The sequence below is a fragment of the Elgaria multicarinata genome, chromosome 9 (genome assembly GCF_023053635.1).
Source record: "Elgaria multicarinata webbii isolate HBS135686 ecotype San Diego chromosome 9, rElgMul1.1.pri, whole genome shotgun sequence".
Classification (NCBI taxonomy): Eukaryota; Metazoa; Chordata; class Lepidosauria; order Squamata; family Anguidae; genus Elgaria; species Elgaria multicarinata.
The window spans coordinates 54,428,311-54,449,201 of record NC_086179.1 but is presented as its reverse complement, the minus strand read 5'-3'; the positions used below and the strand labels follow the sequence as shown (position 1 = coordinate 54,449,201).

At 38.1% G+C, this 20,891-nt stretch overlaps 1 protein-coding gene across 5 annotated transcripts in view; it reads left to right on the top strand.

Moving 5' to 3' along the window:
• CNOT2 (CCR4-NOT transcription complex subunit 2) overlaps positions 1–14,802 on the top strand; it is a 60,810-nt gene extending 46,008 nt beyond the window's left edge. For 2 of the 5 annotated variants that reach the window (XM_063133898.1, XM_063133896.1), the window contains 9 exons: positions 1,384–1,509; positions 3,027–3,151; positions 5,000–5,120; positions 5,228–5,384; positions 7,426–7,487; positions 7,596–7,645; positions 8,651–8,751; positions 9,517–9,661; positions 13,655–14,802. In XM_063133898.1, the coding sequence (XP_062989968.1) occupies positions 1,384–1,509; positions 3,027–3,151; positions 5,000–5,120; positions 5,228–5,384; positions 7,426–7,487; positions 7,596–7,645; positions 8,651–8,751; positions 9,517–9,661; positions 13,655–13,741 (974 nt within the window). In that variant the 3' untranslated portion in view covers positions 13,742–14,802. Of the gene's footprint in view, positions 1–1,383; positions 1,510–3,026; positions 3,152–4,999; positions 5,121–5,227; positions 5,385–7,425; positions 7,488–7,595; positions 7,646–8,650; positions 8,752–9,516; positions 9,662–10,339; positions 10,364–12,810; positions 12,895–13,654 lie in introns of all 5 variants that reach the window. The other 3 variants (XM_063133897.1, XM_063133894.1, XM_063133895.1) reach the window with 3 other exon arrangements.
• Positions 14,803–20,891: the final 6,089 nt, after the last annotated feature.

The following is a 20,891-nucleotide window of genomic DNA, read 5'->3' as shown; positions in this document are numbered from 1 at the left end:
ATTTGTTTAGCTTGAATCCAGGATTCACTCCCAGTGGCAGAATTGGACAGGGAGAAGCAACTTTTGTCAATTTTCCCTGGAGCCTTTTTCACTCTAAAAAAAAAGTCTATTTGGAGGGTGGGTTTGGCAGTAGATTTTTCTGGAGGGGGAAAGATGGAATTGGCAAATGTTGCCTCAGCCTTTCCACCAGTGGATTGTTCCACTGAATGAAAATCCTTCTGTGGACAGAAGGACTCCTTCCATTCACAGAAGGTAAAGTCTATATTCAACCCATTAGCCATGCTGGATCAGACCAAGGGTCCATCTAGTTCAACTTTCCAAGGGTCCATCTAGTCCAGTGATGGCCAACCAGCTGTCGACTAAGAACCCATAAGCAGGACACAAGTACAACAGCACCCTCTCCATCCATGTACCCCCCAGCAACTGGTGTGCCATAGGCATACTGGAAGTAGCACATAACCATCAGGGCTAGTAGCCATTGATAGCCTTCTCTTCCAGGAATTTGTCTAATCCACTTTTAAAGCCGTCCAAATTGGTGGCCATCAATACATCATTCTCCCCGCCCTGCATAATCTCCCCGCCATGCTCCATCATGTCTTCTCTTACCTTACCCATCTTTTTTCTAAACTAAACAATCCCAGGTATTGTAACCTTCCCTCATATGGAAGATGCTCCAGCTCCTTGATCATTTTAGTTGCCTGAAATCCCAATGGTAAACAGGCAGTGAACCACTCGTATAAATATACTTGTTCTAATATGTTGTCAGAATGCCATTTCTTCATCTTTTAAAGTTCTTTTCTTGTCAGCTAGCTGTAGTCGCAACAGCTTTGAGCTTGATACTTTAAATTGTTTTGTGAGTACAAGATGCCTATAGGTCTTTGGCTATTGGGCGGTATCAAAACATAATAAAATAAATAAATACAATAAAGAATTAGTGTATTATTTTACTATATGGTTATGACTGTAATCCTATACACACTGATCTGGGAATACTTTGCATTGAACCCAACAAGACTTCCTTCTGAGCAGACATGCATAGGTTGGCACTATTAATCTCATGTTCTGTTGGGTGTGTGAGATCTTCTCTTACTCAGGCCATAGCTAGACCTAAGGTTTATCCCTGGATCATCCAGGGGTCAAACCTGTTCATCTAGGTGACATACAGGGGATCCAGTGCTCAGGCAGGGTTGAACCCTGGATGATCCCAGGATAAACCTTAGGTCTAGCTGTGGCCTTAGTCTCTCCGTTTTGAGGTCTTTATTTTCCTATGGTTGTATAACAATGAGGTAACATAACTATCCTGATGCTAGAGAGCTACTAATTATATTTATGATATTTCTTGTAAGTAGTAAAGAAGTGTGAATTGGATATATTTTCTTTTAGATGGCAGTGAAAATGTGACAGGACTGGACCTTTCAGATTTTCCAGCACTAGCAGACAGAAACCGAAGGGAAGGAAGTGGGAACCCAACTCCATTAATAAACCCTCTAGCTGGAAGGGCACCCTATGGTGAGTTTGTATCATTTAAACTTAATAATTTTTTTTAAAAAAATATTCCTTTATAATCACAAGGCACCATGGGCATTTAAAAGCAACAGCTTTTTTTTAACATCCAGCTTGACACCATTCATGTTTGCCTGAGAAACTGTTGAGGTTCCTGTGGGAAAAATAGTTTAACATTATCTTAAACTTTATGGCAACTTTAATAAAGACCTAGGCTTTATTTGACTGATTCTAGGATCTCTAAAATAAATGGTCCTTGACCACAATGTCTCTGGGGTTTATGAAAGCAATTAAGAGTTTAAGGAGCCAAATATTGTAAAGGACTTGGCAAAATAAAAGTGATATATAAATGGCACTTCTACTTGTAGTCAAAAGAGGCTGGGTTCTTAAAATCAAGAATGTCCTCATTTCAGTAGCTGAGAGGGGCAAGTCTGTTTTTTACTCTCTTCCTCTCTCACCCTACTGGTTCCACTTGCATAGTAATCTGCAGCTAGTTTATTGTATTTTATATATATATATATATGTATGAGCAGAACAATTCTCTCTGAGATATGTTTCCTTGTTGTAGAAAAGAATGCTGCTCTTTAGTCTTAGAATTCCATATTTTCAATTTTGAATGGCTTGGCCTACTTTTGTGAAATAAGGATCAAAGCATTGTGTCTAGAGGGTATCTGTCTACTGTCAGATCTACCAGTTAAGCACTAGCATTTTTTTCTCCTGCACTTAGTCACCATAAACCATTATAGTGATTTCTTGTGTTACAGATTATTTGGATACTCTAGAATATATATATATAGAGAGAGAGGACATGTAACTAACAGTGTTGAAAACATCTTTTTAAAATAATATAATTTACTTTTTAAGCAGTGCTGTTAAATACTATTTAAATGTTTTTCTAGAAAAAACAAGCTGTTTTGTGCCGTCCCTGTCCCCCAATCTTAACTCTGTTACAGTATTGACTTGTTAAATAATAATAATAATAATAATAATAATAATAATACACAGTCAATGACCTGGTTCACACAATCAAAATAGCCCACCATGGCTTATTTAAGCCATAGTGGCCTGCAGCCCACCCTCACACAAACCTTGCTGCCCAGATTCACACGTCATGACAAGCCGCAGCCAGGCACTGAATATGCGAACAGCCACAGCTTTTTGAACTGGCCTGACAAGTTTAAAATGGACGTCTGTTGCAAATACTCACTTTCTTCTGGATTTGCTTTTTGTTTTTAATTCCTTCTTCCAATGTCTGTTGCAAGTTGAAACCTTTGCTGTTGAAAGTTTTTAAAGCAGTTTAATTCACTCTAAGGCAATTTAATCATGCATTTATTTAATCAATTTATATTCTACTCTTCAGTGTGCAAATTCTCCAGGTGGCTTACAACATAAAAGCTAAAACAAGAAACAACAGTAATGAAATAGCAATCTCCCCCACCCCACTCCCCCATTTACTGAAGTCAATAAGGAGCACAAATGTATATTTTAAAATGTTTAGTCTGGTGCATTTATCTTCAATACAGTTGGAATGGTAACAAAACCAGCAAGTGAGCAAACCCAGGACTTCTCAATACACAACGAAGATTTTCCAGCATTACCAGGCTCCAACTATAAAGATCCTACATCGAGTAATGATGACAGTAAATCTGTAAGTGTCTTTTGTTTCAAAGAGAAAATAAGTACAAAATAGGAAAATACATTTTTAAAGCAGCTTAATTCACTATAAGGCAATTTAAACATATGTTTTATTTTATCCACTTTTATATCCTACTGTTCAATTTAAAAACATTCTCAGGTGGCTTACAACATAAAAACCAACATTTTAAAAAATCATAAAATGACAGAGAAAACTGTCAGCAGCAATTGAAAGTAATGAACAGTTCTGTCAAAGATTAAAAGCCTGGCAAAATAAACAGGTCTTTTGCTTGGTGCAGAAAGGATAATATTGTAGGTGCCAGGCAAGCCTCCACAGAGGAGTGCCATAACTGAAAAGGTCGTTTCTCAAGCTGCCACCTGCCTCACTTCCAACAGAAGGAGCACTCAAAGAGGAAAGCCTCAGAAGATGACTCATATATATCAGTGATCCTCCAGCTACCCAGGTCTCCAGCTGTCTAGGTCTGTAGAGCACCAGCTCTTTAAATTGTGCCTGGAAATAATCAGAAGCCAGTGCAAATGTTTACGCACGGGTGAGATATGGTCTCATCAACCTATTAGCCATATTTTAAACTAATTGATGTATAACACATTACAGTAGAATAAACTGGAGTTTACGGATAACTGTGCCTAGGTTATCCCAGCCCAGGAGGGTCCGAAACTGGCACATCAGCCTTAGCTGGTGGAAATCACTTTGTGACATAGAGGCCACTTGGGCCTCCATTGACAAAGTTGGCTGTAGGAGCATCTCCACACTGTGAACCTGTTTCTTGGGGGGAGGGGGAAGCCCCATCCAGAACATGTTGAATGTCATCTCCCTAGATAGCACCCCTCCATATTATCAGGACTGAGCTTCGGTTTATTGGCCCTCATCAAGTCCATAACTGATCCCAGATACTGAAGTGTATATAAAGACAGAATAGAATTGGGTGTCAGCATATTGATGGCATCCAAATCCATGGATGACCTTACTTAGCAGCTTCATGTAGATCAGGGATAGGCAGCTGTTTTGGTCCTGAGTTTTTTCCAAGTCCCAAAAGCACATTTTTAATTGGGGGGGATTCTCTCTCTTCTTGCCCCCTCCCCAGCCAGGATTCTGTTTTATCCCTCCACAACTTGGAATCTCTCTATTCCCCCTGCTCTGCCCAGAATCTGTGTTTTTGCACCCCCGCATGTACCTTTCTCACCCCGCCATACCTAACCATGATCCCCCACTACCACCATATACTGCCTGCCTTACCTCTGCACCACTGAAGTCTTAAGGAGGAAGCGGACTGGGACATGAGGCGGGGAGTGCAAGGGTTTTTTGGTGGCTGCCAATCCCTGAAGTATTTTATTTATTTATTTATTTATTTATTTATTTGTTACACTTATATACCGCTCCCATAGTCAGGGCTCTCTGGGCGGTAGATGTTTAAAAGCGTGGAAGACAAGACGAAACCCTGCAGGACCCCATGTCACAATGTCACAAATGCTGGGCGGCTAAAGCATCCTAACAGTTATATCATCTTCATGATATAGGGTGGGATACAAATGTTTTAAATAAATAAATAAAATAAATAATTCTTTTAAGGATTTAAGTTTAGAGTTAATGCTTTAGTTTATGGCCCTGATCCAAAGGACCATATTGGTCCAAAGCGGGTCTTCCAGGTTCCCATTTTTAGGTAGCAACCCAAAGCTTAGAGGACCTTAAACACCTACCTCTGACATAAAAAGTTAGCAGTAGGAAGGAAAACCTGGCTCTATGAAAACAACTCCTTATTCACACCTGAAGGGGCTCTGTGGATTGCAGTGTGTATGCATAGTCTTGTGCTAAATTTCTCGCAATCTTTTCTCTTAATAGAATTTGAATACATCAGGCAAAACATCCTCTAGTGCAGATGGACCTAAATTTCCTGGAGATAAAAGTTCAACAACGCAAAACAACAACCAGCAGAAAAAAGGGATTCAGGTGTTACCTGATGGTATGCATTTTGATCCCTCCCCTTTCCCTTTTAATTCTCTTACAAATGTTTTCAAAAAGTTTTGATTCTGTAGAGTTTGTGATTAAACTGGTGTTGTGTTTGCCTAGGTCGGGTGACCAACATTCCTCAAGGGATGGTGACAGACCAGTTTGGAATGATTGGTTTGTTAACATTCATCAGGGCAGCAGAGACAGACCCCGGCATGGTACATCTCGCATTAGGAAGTGACTTGACAACTCTAGGTCTCAATCTCAACTCTCCTGAGTAAGTTGTTTTCAGCTTTAATGCCATTTATGTTATTTGAAGTAATGGCTTCAGGTAGTTACCTTGAACATCAAAACGTCAAAGATGTTTTGCTGAGGTAAACTGAAATGTAATTATAGTAAAGCAAAGCTTAATACCACAATTAGATTCAGTAGGTTAAAGCTTAAATCTACAAGCTTCCAGTAAATCAGAATCCATTTTTATTCGCTGCCATTTTAGGAATGTGGTTAACTGAAATGAATTTCACATATCAGTTTTTAAAAATACAAATTCAGGATATCTATATGTGATTGTGGACAGCATATTTTTGTTAGTTTTTTTTTTACTTATTATGTAATTCCTGCTTTTCTTGAATCATGCATTTGCGTGAGCAAGAGTTAATGTGGTAGATTGCTTACATGAACACCTTTTGCTGCCGTATTGCCATGTGGGAAAGAGCCATTGATACTGTTCATCAAGCGTCCCGACACATGGAAAGTGGTTAGGTTTAGAATATGTTTTAAGTATATTTGGTATGACAATGACTAGATGTGTTTAGGGGATTATATGTTTTAGAATTAAACCTGCAATCCTATACATGGAATTTATTGAATTCAATGGGATTTACTTCTGAGTAGATATAGGATTGCACTATAAAATTAGTTTACTTATATGAATAATGGAGGGAGGGAAAATATTTTCTATGTTCAGCTACTTTTCTTGATGGTTAGCTTTCTGTTAATCCAGTATTAAAAGCTATGAGAGTAGTGATCTCCTCTTTTCTTCTCTGGCACTGTTTAGTATCATACATTCTCTTGAATATCAGTGGAAATTATATATCTTACGTAGAATCCGCACATGAACAAGAAACTTGAGAGAGAGAGAAACCCTTCTACTGTAGACTACCCTTTGTAACATATTTACATAAGCCCGTTAGTTGTAGTTAGATGATCAAAACTATAGAAAAAGGAATGTGAAAGCTGTGGCCCTCCAGATGCTGCTGGAGTACAACAACCCATGGAGGGCCACAGGTTCTCCACCCGTGAATAGGGCATCTTTCACTACTTTAATCATACACTCCAGTTTGGTTGTGTGTGTGAAGTTCTTGCAAAATATGTTTAGTGCATGGGGTAATAGCATGCTTAAGGCTGTGCTACTTTCAGTCTATTTGCTGGCGCGTGTGTGAAGAAAAAGAATCCTTGTGCGCTTGTTTTGTGCAGAAAGAGAATTGGTCAGCTTGAAGGTATAAAGGATAAAGAACTTACATGGTGATGCATGCTGAATTTTTGAACCTGGGGACCTTTTACGCTGGAGAATTACTTCATTTAGGAAACAATCTGTTGTCCCCTAGGTAACGTCTTGGTGGTTGTGGGGGACATGGGATTATTTGTTTTCCTGGCTCTGAGCCTCGTAGACAGGGCTCCGAGCTGGGAGACAGGAAATGGCGCTCGCTGCCCCCTCTCCCTCGTAGCCATTGCGGAAAGAATTGCAGTAGTTGCCTCTCTGCGCTTGCAAAATGGAACGTGGAGATGGGGAAAAGGAGGCATTTCCAGAGGCAGGGAGGGGAGGAGCCTGGGGATGTGGGGTTCAGGTATCTCTAGCCATTGCCAGCCTCCTTCCCACTCTCCCCAATGCTTCCTCCAGATGGGTGAAATCACCCATCTAGCTAAATACAGAGAAAGAGCTACAAGGTGCCTAACAAGTAGCCCAGGCATATGCCATAATCTCAACAGAAAGATCATAGCTCTCTGCTAGGATTTGAGCAGTTGTTTCACATTCTTTGGAGTATAAGGAACGTTTTGAATTGTGCAGTTCCTTTCTTAAGAACAGGGAAATGGCAATATGACTCTTTTCAGGCCTGAGGTGCAGTACAAATTATCAGGCAACTCATGCCACTACCTGTTGCATACATTAGCATTGCACCCAGCCCATACATAATCAGCGGCTGTTTTACTGTCTAGATAATGTGTGGCTCTGGTCTCAGTGTATGTTTGAAGTAGTATTGTTAAAAAATAATAGAAATGGATCTTTTATCAATTCAATAACCTTTTTTTCTCTACAGAAATCTTTACCCCAAATTTGCATCACCTTGGGCTTCTTCACCTTGTCGACCTCAAGATATAGGTAGGGCATACTATTGAGTAGTATGTGTGTTTAAATACTCTTAACATTCTTAAAAGAGGATCAGTGTCGTGGGTTAAGAATTAAGTCACTTCTCATTTCTTTATCTAGACTTCCATGTTCCATCTGAATACTTAACGAACATTCACATTAGGGATAAGGTGAGTGTACTTTCTCGTCCCGTTATAAATAAAATTAAAATAAGATGTTATTTTAAAAAGATATAGTTCAAATACATGTGTAGTAGCTAAGAGTGTGAGCCATGAAATCCCCAATTCAAATCTTGTCTCTGCCAAGACAAACTATTCTTCCAGTCTTGCCCCCTTCCCCCTGCAAAATCTGAAATTTTGGAATGGCAGATATGAACCATTTCAGTGTCTTAAAGAACAAAAGAGTCTTTAGAATGTGAGGCAACTCTTTGAATAGTTTAGGTATTTGTTACCAGTTTTTCAAACTGAGACTAGATCATATTTATTCTTGGCTTATATTTCAGGAGAACAGATCATAATTCTTTTATCTTTTTACAAATATAGTAGATATTACTTTACTAATATAATAAATGTTATATGCTAAGATGGTATAGTATTTCTTTACACTTCTTCTGGAAGAGTCTTATTATTTTGTTTAGGAAATAATTATTGTATGAAAATGTTACATTAAACAAAACTAGTAGCCTCATTTGAACCAGCTATAATTTCAGCTTGAATGGTTCTTGATTTGTAGCTTAGATTAAATACTTTACTCTTCTTCTAGCTAATACAGCAAAAGTCCTTTATTTTACAGGTAGAACACAATTCTATGAGGGGAACTACTGAACTAATGTTAGTTATGTAAATGAATTGAATAATGTGACTATGAATATGCAAGGGACAACAAAATTATAAGAGTAAATCTACTTCATTAACTATTACTACTAAATAGGTAAATTGAAATAGATTCTAGAGGGAGAAATGACTTATTTTATTTTATTGCTAGATAAAGATTTGTTCACAATCCAGTTACTCTTTTTGTCTCATTGAAACCAGTTGGAATTCTGCCAGAGTAAATCGTTTCTTAATAGTCCCCTTAATGCAGTATTATAAATAAAAGTTTCAGATTGGATTTTAGTGCCTTCATGCAAACCCCCTCTTTTAAAAGTGTTCATCTTTTTTTTTTTTCCTTTACAGTTGGCTGCAATAAAGCTTGGCCGCTATGGGGAAGATCTACTGTTTTATCTCTATTACATGAATGGAGGAGATGTATTACAGCTATTAGCAGCAGTAGAGCTGTATGTTCAGACTTCAGTGAATTTTATACTAGAAGAAAGGGAGAAAATGATTAGGATAACTTAAAAAAAAAAACATTAATTGCGTTGTTTTTTCAATTGCAAGTTATTTTTACATGACACGTGTAGGGGAATTTCATCACAGCAAGTTGAAACAAGCTTCTGCTTGTAGATTTCTCACAACTGTACCTGTGGTGGAGAACCCCTACGTTATCCAGCCTAGGGGTGTATGCACGTGCTGCCTAACAGATGACGGGCACCAAAAAACCATTAGAAGGGGCTGAGGGTTGGTACTGTGAGCATGTATGGCTGTGTGGAGGGTGGGAGGGATTGTGTGTGTGTGCATGCACAGAGTGTAGCAGTGGGCATTCAACCTACCATTGTTCAAAACTATAACTAGGAGCTTGAAATCTCTAAATCATAATCTAAGCTTTTATAAATAGTAATGAGATCTTGTAAGAGGGTTGTATTACTTATGTAAAATTCTGGAGAAAAATATTTTGTTAATGAATGTTAATACTTCTTAAAATTAACCCACTTTTGCTTATAGCACAGTATATTCAAATGTATATTTGATGTATGCTCAAAAGTATCTTATGTTTGGCAACACAAACTTCCTTTTCATAACAATTAAGTCATTGTAGCACATACCATTACATATTTATAGTAGTAGTATTGGAAAAGGTGTATATGAATATAAATTTAATTTTTACACATTGAAATCAGAACAGTTAACAGGCTCTTTTCCTTCCTGTTGGGTGATGATAGATTTAACCGAGATTGGAGATACCACAAAGAAGAGAGAGTATGGATTACCAGAGCACCAGGCATGGAGCCAACAATGAAAACTAATACGTATGAGAGGGGAACATACTACTTCTTTGACTGTCTTAACTGGAGAAAAGTAGCTAAGGTATTTTGTTTTTCTTCAGATCAATCTTTAAAATCTGCATGTGATATATTGTAGACATTTTCCTCTTAAATTCCTGTTTACTTTGTGGCATATTCTCACTAGTATTTGTTCATACAAACAGGAGCTTTCAAAGGCTATACTTGTAGGAGTTTTATTCCAAACACAGAATTCTGGTTACATGGATAGAGATTCCATGTGGGGGTGGCGGTGGAGAGGTAGATGCGTACCAGCATCTGTTCCCGTGGGTCATTTTCAATTCATTGTGTTTGCATTCTGACCATTACCCATCTTTTCAATAGATAATGACTATACTCTTTTTACACATATGCTTATCGTAAGATGAACCAGAAGTATGACAAGATCCCCTAGTTAAGTGGGAGCTGTTTTCCTCCTTTTCAGCTTGCTTCAATTAAACCTGCGTTGTGTAAGTGATTGAAACATATTTAGACTATTGTCATGGGGATAACTAATTATGTAATGACGACATCCTTGAACCAGCTTCATAGGAAAAAAAAAAACCCAGACCCATGTTGTTGTTGTTTTTTACTCAGTCCCCATTCTAGAGAATGCCTCTTGAACAATAATTCACTCTCACTTCATCAGGATAGAAAAATGTAAAAATTTTCGGAAAATTTTAATCCATGAAGAAAAATTGTTTTCTACCCCCATTTTTTTCAGGGAAATTCCCCCCAGACATTTTGGGTAAGATATGCAATATTTCTTCACCAAACCTAAACTTTATGATTTAATAATATAAAATGCATCATTTATAATCTAGCATACAAAATTGTACTATTTTGCATATTTATGAAATTTACGGAGCAAGCCTAGCCATGTTTACTTAAACTTCCAGCTGGATGTAGTCCACTTCCTCCTGTGGGTCTTGGTCAAAGCTTACTACTTCCCCAAATGTGCAGAGTTTTCCTCTGAAGCTTTGGTATCCACAATTAGGTCTTTTTCAGTTTCTGCTACATCTCCTCCTAACTTTTTGTTACTCTCCAGCAAAGTGCTTGTTTCCCAGTCTGTAGTAGGGGGTGTGTGTGTGTGTGTGTGACATTAATTTGAGGGAAAGAGATGAAAAAAGTAACTACATGGAAAAAACCTAGTCAAAAGAGCAAGAAACACAGGATACATGCTTCTATTATCTCCAGACTTGATCAAAGGGCACCCAGGCCCTTTCTACACCTAAGGGTTATCCCAGGAAAATGGAGGGATCATCCCTGCCTGCTCCCGGGATCCCGTGTGGCATTTTCATGCACAGGAACGATCCCGGGATATAGGGCTGGTGTAAACATGCCCCCAGATGAAGCAAGCAGCAATTCACAAACAGTGGAGGACCTGTATGTTCCTCTTAGGGAGATGGTAGCACCCTTTAGGTGCAAAAATGCATCTTGGATTGTAGCATTTTGTATACATACAGTATACACAGAAATCATTCTCTAATGCTGTAGAGTACTTCTCATACTACACATTTTGAATGAATAAAAACCTTGTCTTAAAAAGCATTTCATTCATTCCTAAAGAGAATATATTTCTTTGGGTTCTCTTAGCGTCCTCCAACATATTCATTGTTTCTGGAGGGGCAAAACAAGTCCTAAGAAAGAAAAAGGATGGCAGGTGTGTGTCCTGAATCTTTATGTGTTTTCCACAGGCTTTCTTATATTTGATAGTGAGTTAAGTTTTTGACAGTAAGATGAATAGGCTACCTAAGTTTCCTGGGTGCTCCAAAGTATGGTAGCAAACATGTATATTGGCCTTTGCTGCAGTGAAAGGTGTGCATTCAGAGCTGGCCTGAGTACTGAGATGGACAAGGGAGCTCCTGCATTCATAGGAACATCGACTTCCATTTAAGGAATTTCTAGAGCTAAACTTCTGAACTGATAGCCAGTTTTACTTCTGGTCACACTTCATGGCATTGGTTTGACCTATAAAGATTTAAATGCCTTGGGAAGTGGTTATCTGAAGATCCACTTGTTCCCATACATCTGTCCGTTATACTAAGATTTTCTGCTGAATTCCTATTCTGTGTGCCCTCGCCTTGAGAGGTAAGGTGGGTGGTCAAGGAGATCAGAGCTTTTCCTTGGTGGTATCCAAATTTTGAAAGTGTTCCTTTCCTTTGTTCATACTGCTTGTTTCCCAGTCTGTAGTAGGGTGTTTGTGTCACTCAATTGAGGGAGAGAAGAGATTATGTTATTTTGAGGAGGAGGAGGCAGCAGAGGCAGTAAAACCTGCTTGCTCATGCTTTTGGTGTTATTTACTTTGTTCTGTTTCTCCTTTCTGCTTATTGGTGGTCCCAGGATAGTATTGGTCAGTCCCCCTCCTGAGGCCACTGACACTGTTACATCCTCAGGAAGGGGACTCTGAGTTTTGATCCCTGCCCCCACTTCCTCTCAGCAGCTATGGAAAGAACTATGTCGAAGGGAAAGAAAAGGGATTGTTCCGAAGGGGATAGGCCAGAATACGAGAAGTCCTATGGCCTCTCCATTCCTCACCAGTGCACCCTCTCTAGACAGGCCCATCCAGGGCAAAAACAATTTAAAGGAGGACAGAGAGGCAAAAATCGCCTCCATCATTCCTCTGCATTGGATACACGGAAGCCTCCGAGATCCGAGGCTTCCTTCTAAGGGGATTGCACTCTTAATGGATTATGTTAGCCTCATTGAAGACCTGTTTGGGTATGAAGGTGGGATATAAGTATTTTAAATAAACAACTTGCACTTTAGGGGTTTTCTGCTCTCCCTTCCTGCTGCAGCCCATTGCAGCCCCAGAAAGCTGTTCCTGAGGGTCATTGTATCCTCTAGGATTGATGGTGTGTAAAATATCTCCTGCTCACACATGGGGCACTCTGGATCCAAACTATTGTTTCACTCTGATGTTCTCACACATGCCAGTTGCGGCTGGATTTTAGGCCGATATTGTTTTCAGAAGTATCTACAACAGTTTAGACATCAATGGGGTGTTGATTCCTTATTCCATAAATCTTCTGTTAAAAGACTGCTGCAAATCTAAACTTTCATCCTTCATTTTAAATCTCTTAAATTAAACCATCTCCAGCCTTGTACTTTTTAATTTTAATGATTTTTTTTAAATGCTAGCAAATAAAAAATGATACGGATATTTGATAAATATTCTGTGTTTTTATTCATTAGATAGTTTTATGCTGCAGAAGCAGAGGAAATCAGAGCAAATCTGACCGTTTTTTGCTGCCTAATCCTAACCATATTTACTTGGAAGTAAGTCCTATTGATTTAAATGGCACTTACTCTATACAAGTATGTAGGGTAGGTTTAGGGTTGCATCTGCTCTGACCCATAATGTACTTCTTAAAATGAAATAGCTCTCAGAAGTTATATCTTGAATTTTTAATATTTGAGGGTGATGCAGGTTTTGCTGCTGCTTTTTTTGTTTTGTGTACTGATTTGTTTTTTGTTTTTTTACAAAGTTCCCTAAATGAAAGCCTCATCTAGCCTTCCAAAGAGGTCCACATGATCTTTATTATTAGTCTGCCACCCCACACTTACTTAGCCTGAAGGAAAATATGCAACTTTTGTGAAGTTTCCTGCCTGATCACTTAGAGGCATTTCTTAAGCATCTCAGGTGACTGGCTGAATGCTGGATATATTTTTAAGTAGAAATAAAAAGTATTTCTTCATTTTTACCCCACAAGTAACTAAAGCTTTGTCAGTAAGAAATGTTTATCTTAAGTTTTTAAATGACTGCTGGAAGATTTTATAAAGCTAATTTCGTTATGGTAAAAGTGGAGGGTATTTCTACTTTTACAGAGTAATTATCGCCCCTACCCTTTATAATAACTTAGGAACTTGTTTAGTGACACAAAAAATCCTTGCTTTGGCCAAGAGAAGATCTACCAAATTTATTTGTAAGATACAGCATTTTTCTTTGGGTTAGATATGCGCCAGCTTGAGTCTGTAGTATTAAATGGGCTATCTACTGATAATGAAATAATTAATCACCTTTTTATTTGGTTTGTAGGAGTTCCATCTGGAATATGACAAACTAGAAGAAAGGCCTCATCTGCCATCCACCTTCAATTACAACCCTGCTCAGCAAGCCTTCTAAAGACTTCCCTTGTCTTGGGGTATGGCTGTCTCAGCACAATACTCAACATAACGGCAAAACTGATGTGGCTCAGGCATCCTGGTTTTAATTCCTTTTGAGGATCTGGCAATTGGCTCATGCAAAAGGGTCACTATTTGAAGTCCTGCCTTACTAATTATGTGCTGCCCAACAACTAAATTTATAATTTGTTTTTCTTTAGTTTGAGCAGGGTCGGATTTTTTTTTAATTCTTTTTTTTTTTTTTTTGCCAGCAGACAAGCTTGGGTCTGTAAAGACAAGCAAGTACACTGACAAAAGTTTACCACTTAGTTTCCAAAATGTAAAAACAAAAAAAGGAAAAAAAGAAACAAGAAATAGACAATAAAATTTGCATTGTTCATTGTAGCACTCTTGGTAATAAAAAAAAAATGTTTGTGCATTTTTATGTGAAGATCCTTCTCGTATTTCATTTGGAAAGATGAGCAAGGTCTGCTTCCTTCATTTTACTTCCCCTTCAGTTTTTGAAAAGGCAGTTTCGCCAACTTAATGCAAGAATATCTGACTGTTTAGAAGAAAGATATTGCCACAATCGTTGGTTCATTTCCAACGTTGTGTGTTACTGAGCTTCATCTTTCCAGAATGAGCAAAACACTGTCCAGTCTTTGTTACGATTTTGTAATAAATGTGTACATTTTTTTTAAATTTTTGGACATCACATGAATAAAGGTATGTATGTACGAATGTGTATATATTATATATATGACATCTATTTTGGAAAATGTTTGCCCTGCTGTACCTCATTTTTAGGAGGTGTGCATGGATGCAATATATGAAAACGGGACATTCTGGAACTGCTGGTCAGGGGACGTCTTTGTCGCCCTGTGCACTAAAGGGCCAGATTTCAGCAGCCAAGGACATCCATACCCAAGTGAATGTGATGGGACTTAACGAAGTGAACTGAGACAATTCACTCTGGCTGTTTGAACAGCAGCGTTTCATAGGAAGAGAAAAAAAAAAGATCAATCTTGTATTTTCTGACCACATAAAGGCTTCTTCTCTTTGTAATAAAGTAGAAAAGCTCTCCTCACTGCAGTGTTGACTTTGATTTGAGATTGTGATATTGCTTCTTCAACAATGAAAAAAATAGAAAAGTTGAAGTATTAAGAAATACCAAGCTATAAAGTTATTGTGGCACTTAAAATGAAGAGTCTTTTTGCTCCTGACACTTCATTGAATAAGAGTTGCATATCTTTCCACTGTAGACCTGAATTCATGATCAAACATGTTATCATGTCAGAACAGGCTAATATAATAGAACGTTGTATTTTTAGCAGTGGGGTTGGATAAGATGGGCAATCATGGAAGATGGTCCAAAAATTCACGTTGAAATTTCTGTTATGGGTATATTGTTTTAAACTTTTGAGAAGAGAAGGTACATTTCATTTGATACCTACTTTTTTTCCTGGAGGTTCAAATACAAATCTACATTAATAACATTTTATTTGTGAAAGGTACTGTAACTATTCTCTAGATGAATGGAGAGAGGGATAGTGTGTGTCCCTTTTTATTTAACACATTGATTATATTGCAATCGGATGTTATAAGTTGGTGCAACGTATCTGAAATTACCAAAGTGAGAAAAGACAGCAAAATAATGTCAGTGAAATGTTTAGTTTTAAACTTTTTTTCTATGTAGCGCAAAAGAAATCTGTTGGCTTTTTTCTTGAGTGACATTGGGAAATTGGCTGCTAATAACATTGCTATATTTCTATATCAGGTGTACAGCAAATAAATTCTACAGTTTTATATGTATTTTGGGTAAATGACAGACATAAAAATATAAAAGACAACTGTCATCTTATTATTATTTAAAGCAAAGTGCTTCCTCAACCTGAATAGTGTTAATGCTGGTAACATACATTGTGACAAATATTGATAAATTATCTTGTTTTATTTCTCAGTTATCAAAATACATTTTTACTATTGACAAAGACTTTCAAAAAGGTTGACACTGAAAATATTCTTCACAATTTATTAACTCACCATAGGTAGTGTATAAAAGGTAACTACAGCTCTAGCACATTTTGTGGTGTCTAAAATGGCTTCACCCATTTTATGTTTAACGCATACATTCAAATACTCTATAGAATTATAGTTATGGGATGCTTGCAAGATACTAGTCCCTGCCTAGCAATGGCATAAAGAATGTTGCTGTTTCAAAAGGCCATTGGGTTTTTTGTTTTGTTTTGCTCTTGATACTTCCAGACACATAATTTGAGATGCACTTTATTGTGGCTTAACGCGCAATATTGTACATGATCAAAATTTAAATAAAGCAAGAACAGGATTGATAACATGTTGATGCTAATGCTAACAAAATAAAGCATTACATATTTCTACTTTAGACTGTCATTGATATGGAGCTGAGAATAGACAGTGGTGATTTAGAAAACCATCGTGCCCTTTGAATTAATACATTGACTCTATTTAACATTGAGTTTAACATACTACAAAGAAAATGTGTGTGCATGACAAAAATAGAAGCCTTTTTCATTGTGCTGTTTTAGCCATCTTTTATACAAAATTTGCGTAAAGAATCAAATGAAAACAAAGTATTCCATTAAGCCATATAAATAAAGCTAAATGGACATGTGGCTCTGTTAAAAATATATTTATCATTTTTTTAATGGCAAAATAATTTTATTTGCATTACAATATACAAGGTAAGTTTAAAAAGAGTATATATTTCTAAGCAATATTAAGGCTTTTAAAAAATAATTTCCAAACCATTCCTATGCACACTTGTGTTTTAACTTGATTCTTGTAAACCTCATCATGTTGCAGGGTACAGATGGGAATTCTGTTTTTTTTAAATGGATGTCACTCTGTTCTACAGAAGACATTAATGGGCACTACCCAGTTACGTTTGAATAAATGTTGAAGGATGTTGGCAACAGGAGAAGAGCTATTTAGGATAAGCAAGGTGCTGAGCACATTTACATTCACTATGCTTTATAAGGCTCACGCTTTGTCTGAGGAGCTTGGAATAACTTGTGTATAGTTCCCGGGCAGTTTCCAATCCAGGGCTAGACCTACTTAGTTTCAGTAGTAGAACTGTATTGCGTGCCCTCATTTCCCAGAAAAGTAGACCTGCGCAAATTTATGTTGAAGTCAAAATAATTCCAGCTGTTAAAGGTTTAAAATTCTGGAATACCATTTCACAAGGAACTTCACTAGTTTTGAAGACCAAGTTTGCTAAATGTATGAAGGACACTTGACACTCTTTTGGATGCCTCAGAAATGTCCCATTGTCCTGCTGTGCAGATGATTTCCCCCCCAACCCATATTATCTGGGACATCAGGAACTGCAGCAACTACACACAATGACTGGATTTGAACAATTGCGCAAGCGGGGTGGGGGTGAGGTCTTTGTGGCTTCTTCACCTGTCCCTGTATTTGCCATGCACCAGTTGTCATAATTATCCATGCTGCAGTGCAGGTTAACGTGTTGTCTGAACCCGTCACATGGTGGGGATGACTTCATACCCACCCTACAACCCACGACATGCAGTAGAGGTTGTTGGTTCAGACAACATGCTGCAGTATGGGTAATTATGCAAACAACTGGTATGTGGCATGCACAGGGGCAGGGAGAGAAGCCGCGATGGCTTCTCCCCCCCCCCCCCCCATCATCCAAACACCCTCAATGTTGGGTATTATAGAGAGCACATCATTTAATTTTCTTTTATGGTGATTCGGATTAGTTTGCTTATGCCTAGGTTTTGACTGAATACCCTTGTCTTGGGTATTTGACTGAATACCATGGCACCAATCCAAACAGTTATATTCATGCCCTATTTAAATCAATGGGACTTGTTAATCATGGGGAACTGGTCCCTTTGATGGAATTTAACAGTACAATCATACTCATGTCTATTCACAAATAAATCCCATTTGAATTCATTGGGGCTTATTTTCAGGTAAGTGTTTATAGATTGCAGCCTTAATGATAACTGACATTCTTTGGATGGGGTCTATGTTTCCAGTTAGGAAGGCATTTCCTCTCATGTCAAAATAAAGTGTGTGTGTATAGAGATACAAAATTTCCAGTAATGTTGAAGCCATGGGGAAAACACATCTCTCCCATTGTTTTTTAAAACAGAAATGTTGGGAAATTACAGATCCAAAGTCACTTTTAGAAACATAAAATATATAATATATAACTTTGTTTATAAAATTATTATAATAATTTGAACTTAGTAAAGAAAGAGTTGTAGGCAGAGGAAGACTAGTGTACAGCATCTGCTTCTGTGTGTGAGCAATTGGTTGGGGTGGAGTTTAGGGAAATCGATCTGACAGAAAAGCTGTTGAGAGCGTATTTATCTGGGAAAGACTCTCTTGCCTATTAGGAATGATAACCAAGCATACTTTTCTCTGTGGCTTCAAAATTTCCAGAAATGTTACATCCCTAATCTTAAATAAAAGTTTTCCCATCATGTCGAAATTATTCTTGGGGTAGCATTTTATTCAACATTCTAACAGAAAATATTTAATATCTGTGGGTGGTGCGTGGGAGAGACAGAAAAGACCATTGGAAAAAAGCAGGGATAGCTTCCCCCCTGAATTTTTCTGTTTTATCTCCTGCACCTTTGTGTGTGAGGGTGGGGTGGGGTGTGTGTGTTCTTGCCTGTCTTGCATTGTGGGACTCTGCTCTTTTGGTTGGGTATCATTCTGCATCACGCTAGCTATGCTTTTGTAGTATTCTGCAATCTGGATTACTCTTTCGGGGTCTGGTGGATGAATGCTCCTGCTTCATGGAACGGGTGTTTGGCTGGATAAACCAGAAGTTTTGTGTCCCTTCCAACCCTGATTCTACTGATAGCCTCTTGATTCAGATTGTTATTTCCTCTTCCCCCTGCAAAGTTTGTATTTTCATACCTTAAGGAACTTGTTTGTGTTAATGTAATCACACCTTTGAAAGTGCTTCATATGCACTTTGAGTGAACCTCTCAGATTGTTATGTGCCACTCTACCTGTATGACTTTTTTTTTATAGTGACCTATTCAAAAAACTTCTCACTTAACAGAAACCATTAAGTTAAAGAGGGAGGGCTAGGTCTGGAGTTTTGAAATTGCCTTTTGCCAAGCCACTTATTTTAAGAAGGCTACTCCTGAATTTAGTTTGGGGACTACTTCTGCCCCCCACCCCATGATTTTTTTTAAAGTGTCCTAGAAGCAATACTGAAGGTTCTCTTTCAGCGTTCAATTCCCCCCCCCCCTTAAAGTTTGTTTAAATTAGCACTGTTGACAATTCAGAGGTAGGAACCAATTTCTAAATAAAATTGCTGAAAAGAGCCCTATCAAACTTTAGTGTACCTGTGTTAAGATTAATTTCAGTACTGTTCCCATTATGTTAATTGAATTACTAGCACTCATGTATATTTACACTGACCAAAATCAAATGTAAGCTCGGCAAGCAGACTTCCTGTGTTTCAAGAATTTTTCAACTTAAATTTAAGTGTGACTAAAATAAAATCTGGGGTACAGTATATGCTGGCTTTAAACTTCTTTTATTCAGAATGGATTTTGTTTCGGAATGATCAAAAAGGCCTTCATAATGTAAACTGCCTGAATCACTTTTATGAAAGCTGGATACACTAAGGACCATTGGATTTTATTGGATGTACGCACTTGCAGTTTCTCAGATCATCTAATTATATGCAACGCATGTCATTTGTGTGGAGGGAAACAAAATACTTTACAGTTATATGTTAATATTTGGAGTTCTGATAATCTTCACTTTAAGAATCAGCTGGGTCCAGGACTAGAAGAATAAGAAACCCATGAATTATATGGAACTTCCAAGCTAATTTTGGATCTTAAAATGAGTTGGCAGGATCAATAAATTTTCTCCATCTAGCTCAGAGAAGGGGAACCTCTTTCAGTCCAAGGGCTAAATTCAATTTCAGGGAAGCCATTAGGAGCCACCTTGCAATGATGGGCAGGGTTGAAGGCAAAAGTCCTGGGGCCAAAGATACCAGCACATTATAGCATAAAGCTCTTAACTGCCAGACACCAAGCCTTAGGAGAGGCATTTCAGCTTTTGAGAAAAAGCTGCACCAAGCCAGGAAAACAAAGGATTGGTGGTTGGTGGAAAGGGGTGTGGCCATCTGGGGATCCCAGGAGGTCCAGAGTGGGATTTGATCCCCAGGTTGGGCAGATTTGATCCCTGGACCTGAGGTCTCCCTTGATCTAGTGTCTGCCCTGTTACTGCATTTTTTGTCATTCCTATGGTATAATCTGTGAATTGTAACACATTTAAATGAAGCAAATGATAAAAGGATAGAGTTGTGAAGAATTCAGCCGAGTCGTTCTGTACAATACCCATCTTCTGGGCAAGATGCATTCTTCCCAATAAGTTCCAGGCAAATGTTTGTGGAATCTTACATTCCAAAGAGCAGGATTTTATAACTTCTGCCCTTTGGTACAAGAAAGAATAGGCCGCCTAAGAATAAGACATGGAACTGAGGCAAGTCTTCATACTGAGGTAACTAGTCAATTCTTTGGCTACAGGCTTCTAGTTTATTGTCAATTACTTCCCTTTAATATATACCTATTGGTGCATCTCTCTCAGAATATAGATTAACAAATATTTCTGTGCTCCAAATTTATACAGGAGTATATTCATTTACTCCCCCCGCCCCCCAGATTGAACATAATGGCTCCCTCAACTTCATAACTTTTGTTTTCTTCAAGTTCCTTGAACAGGCATGGGCAACTTTTAGCCCTGCAGATGTTTTGACCTACCATTCCCCTCAACCCTCACCATTGGTGATGCTGGCTAGGGGTGTTGGGAGATGTAGCAAAACATCTGAAGTACTACAAGTTGCCTTCCCTTGCTTTATAAGAACATAAAAGCCATACTGAATCAGACCAAAGGCCTAGCTGTACAGCGCCATGAACATTGATGGCGCTTTATAAATAAATATTAATAAAATATCTCGTCCAACATATTGTTCACACAGTAGTGCATCAGCTGCCTGTGGGAAGCCCACAAATATGACATGAGAGCAATAGTATCCTTCTACTCATGTTCTGCTTCAAATGTCATACACAGAAATACTGGAGGTAATACATCACTAATAGCCAATTATTTATTTTATATCTACTCTG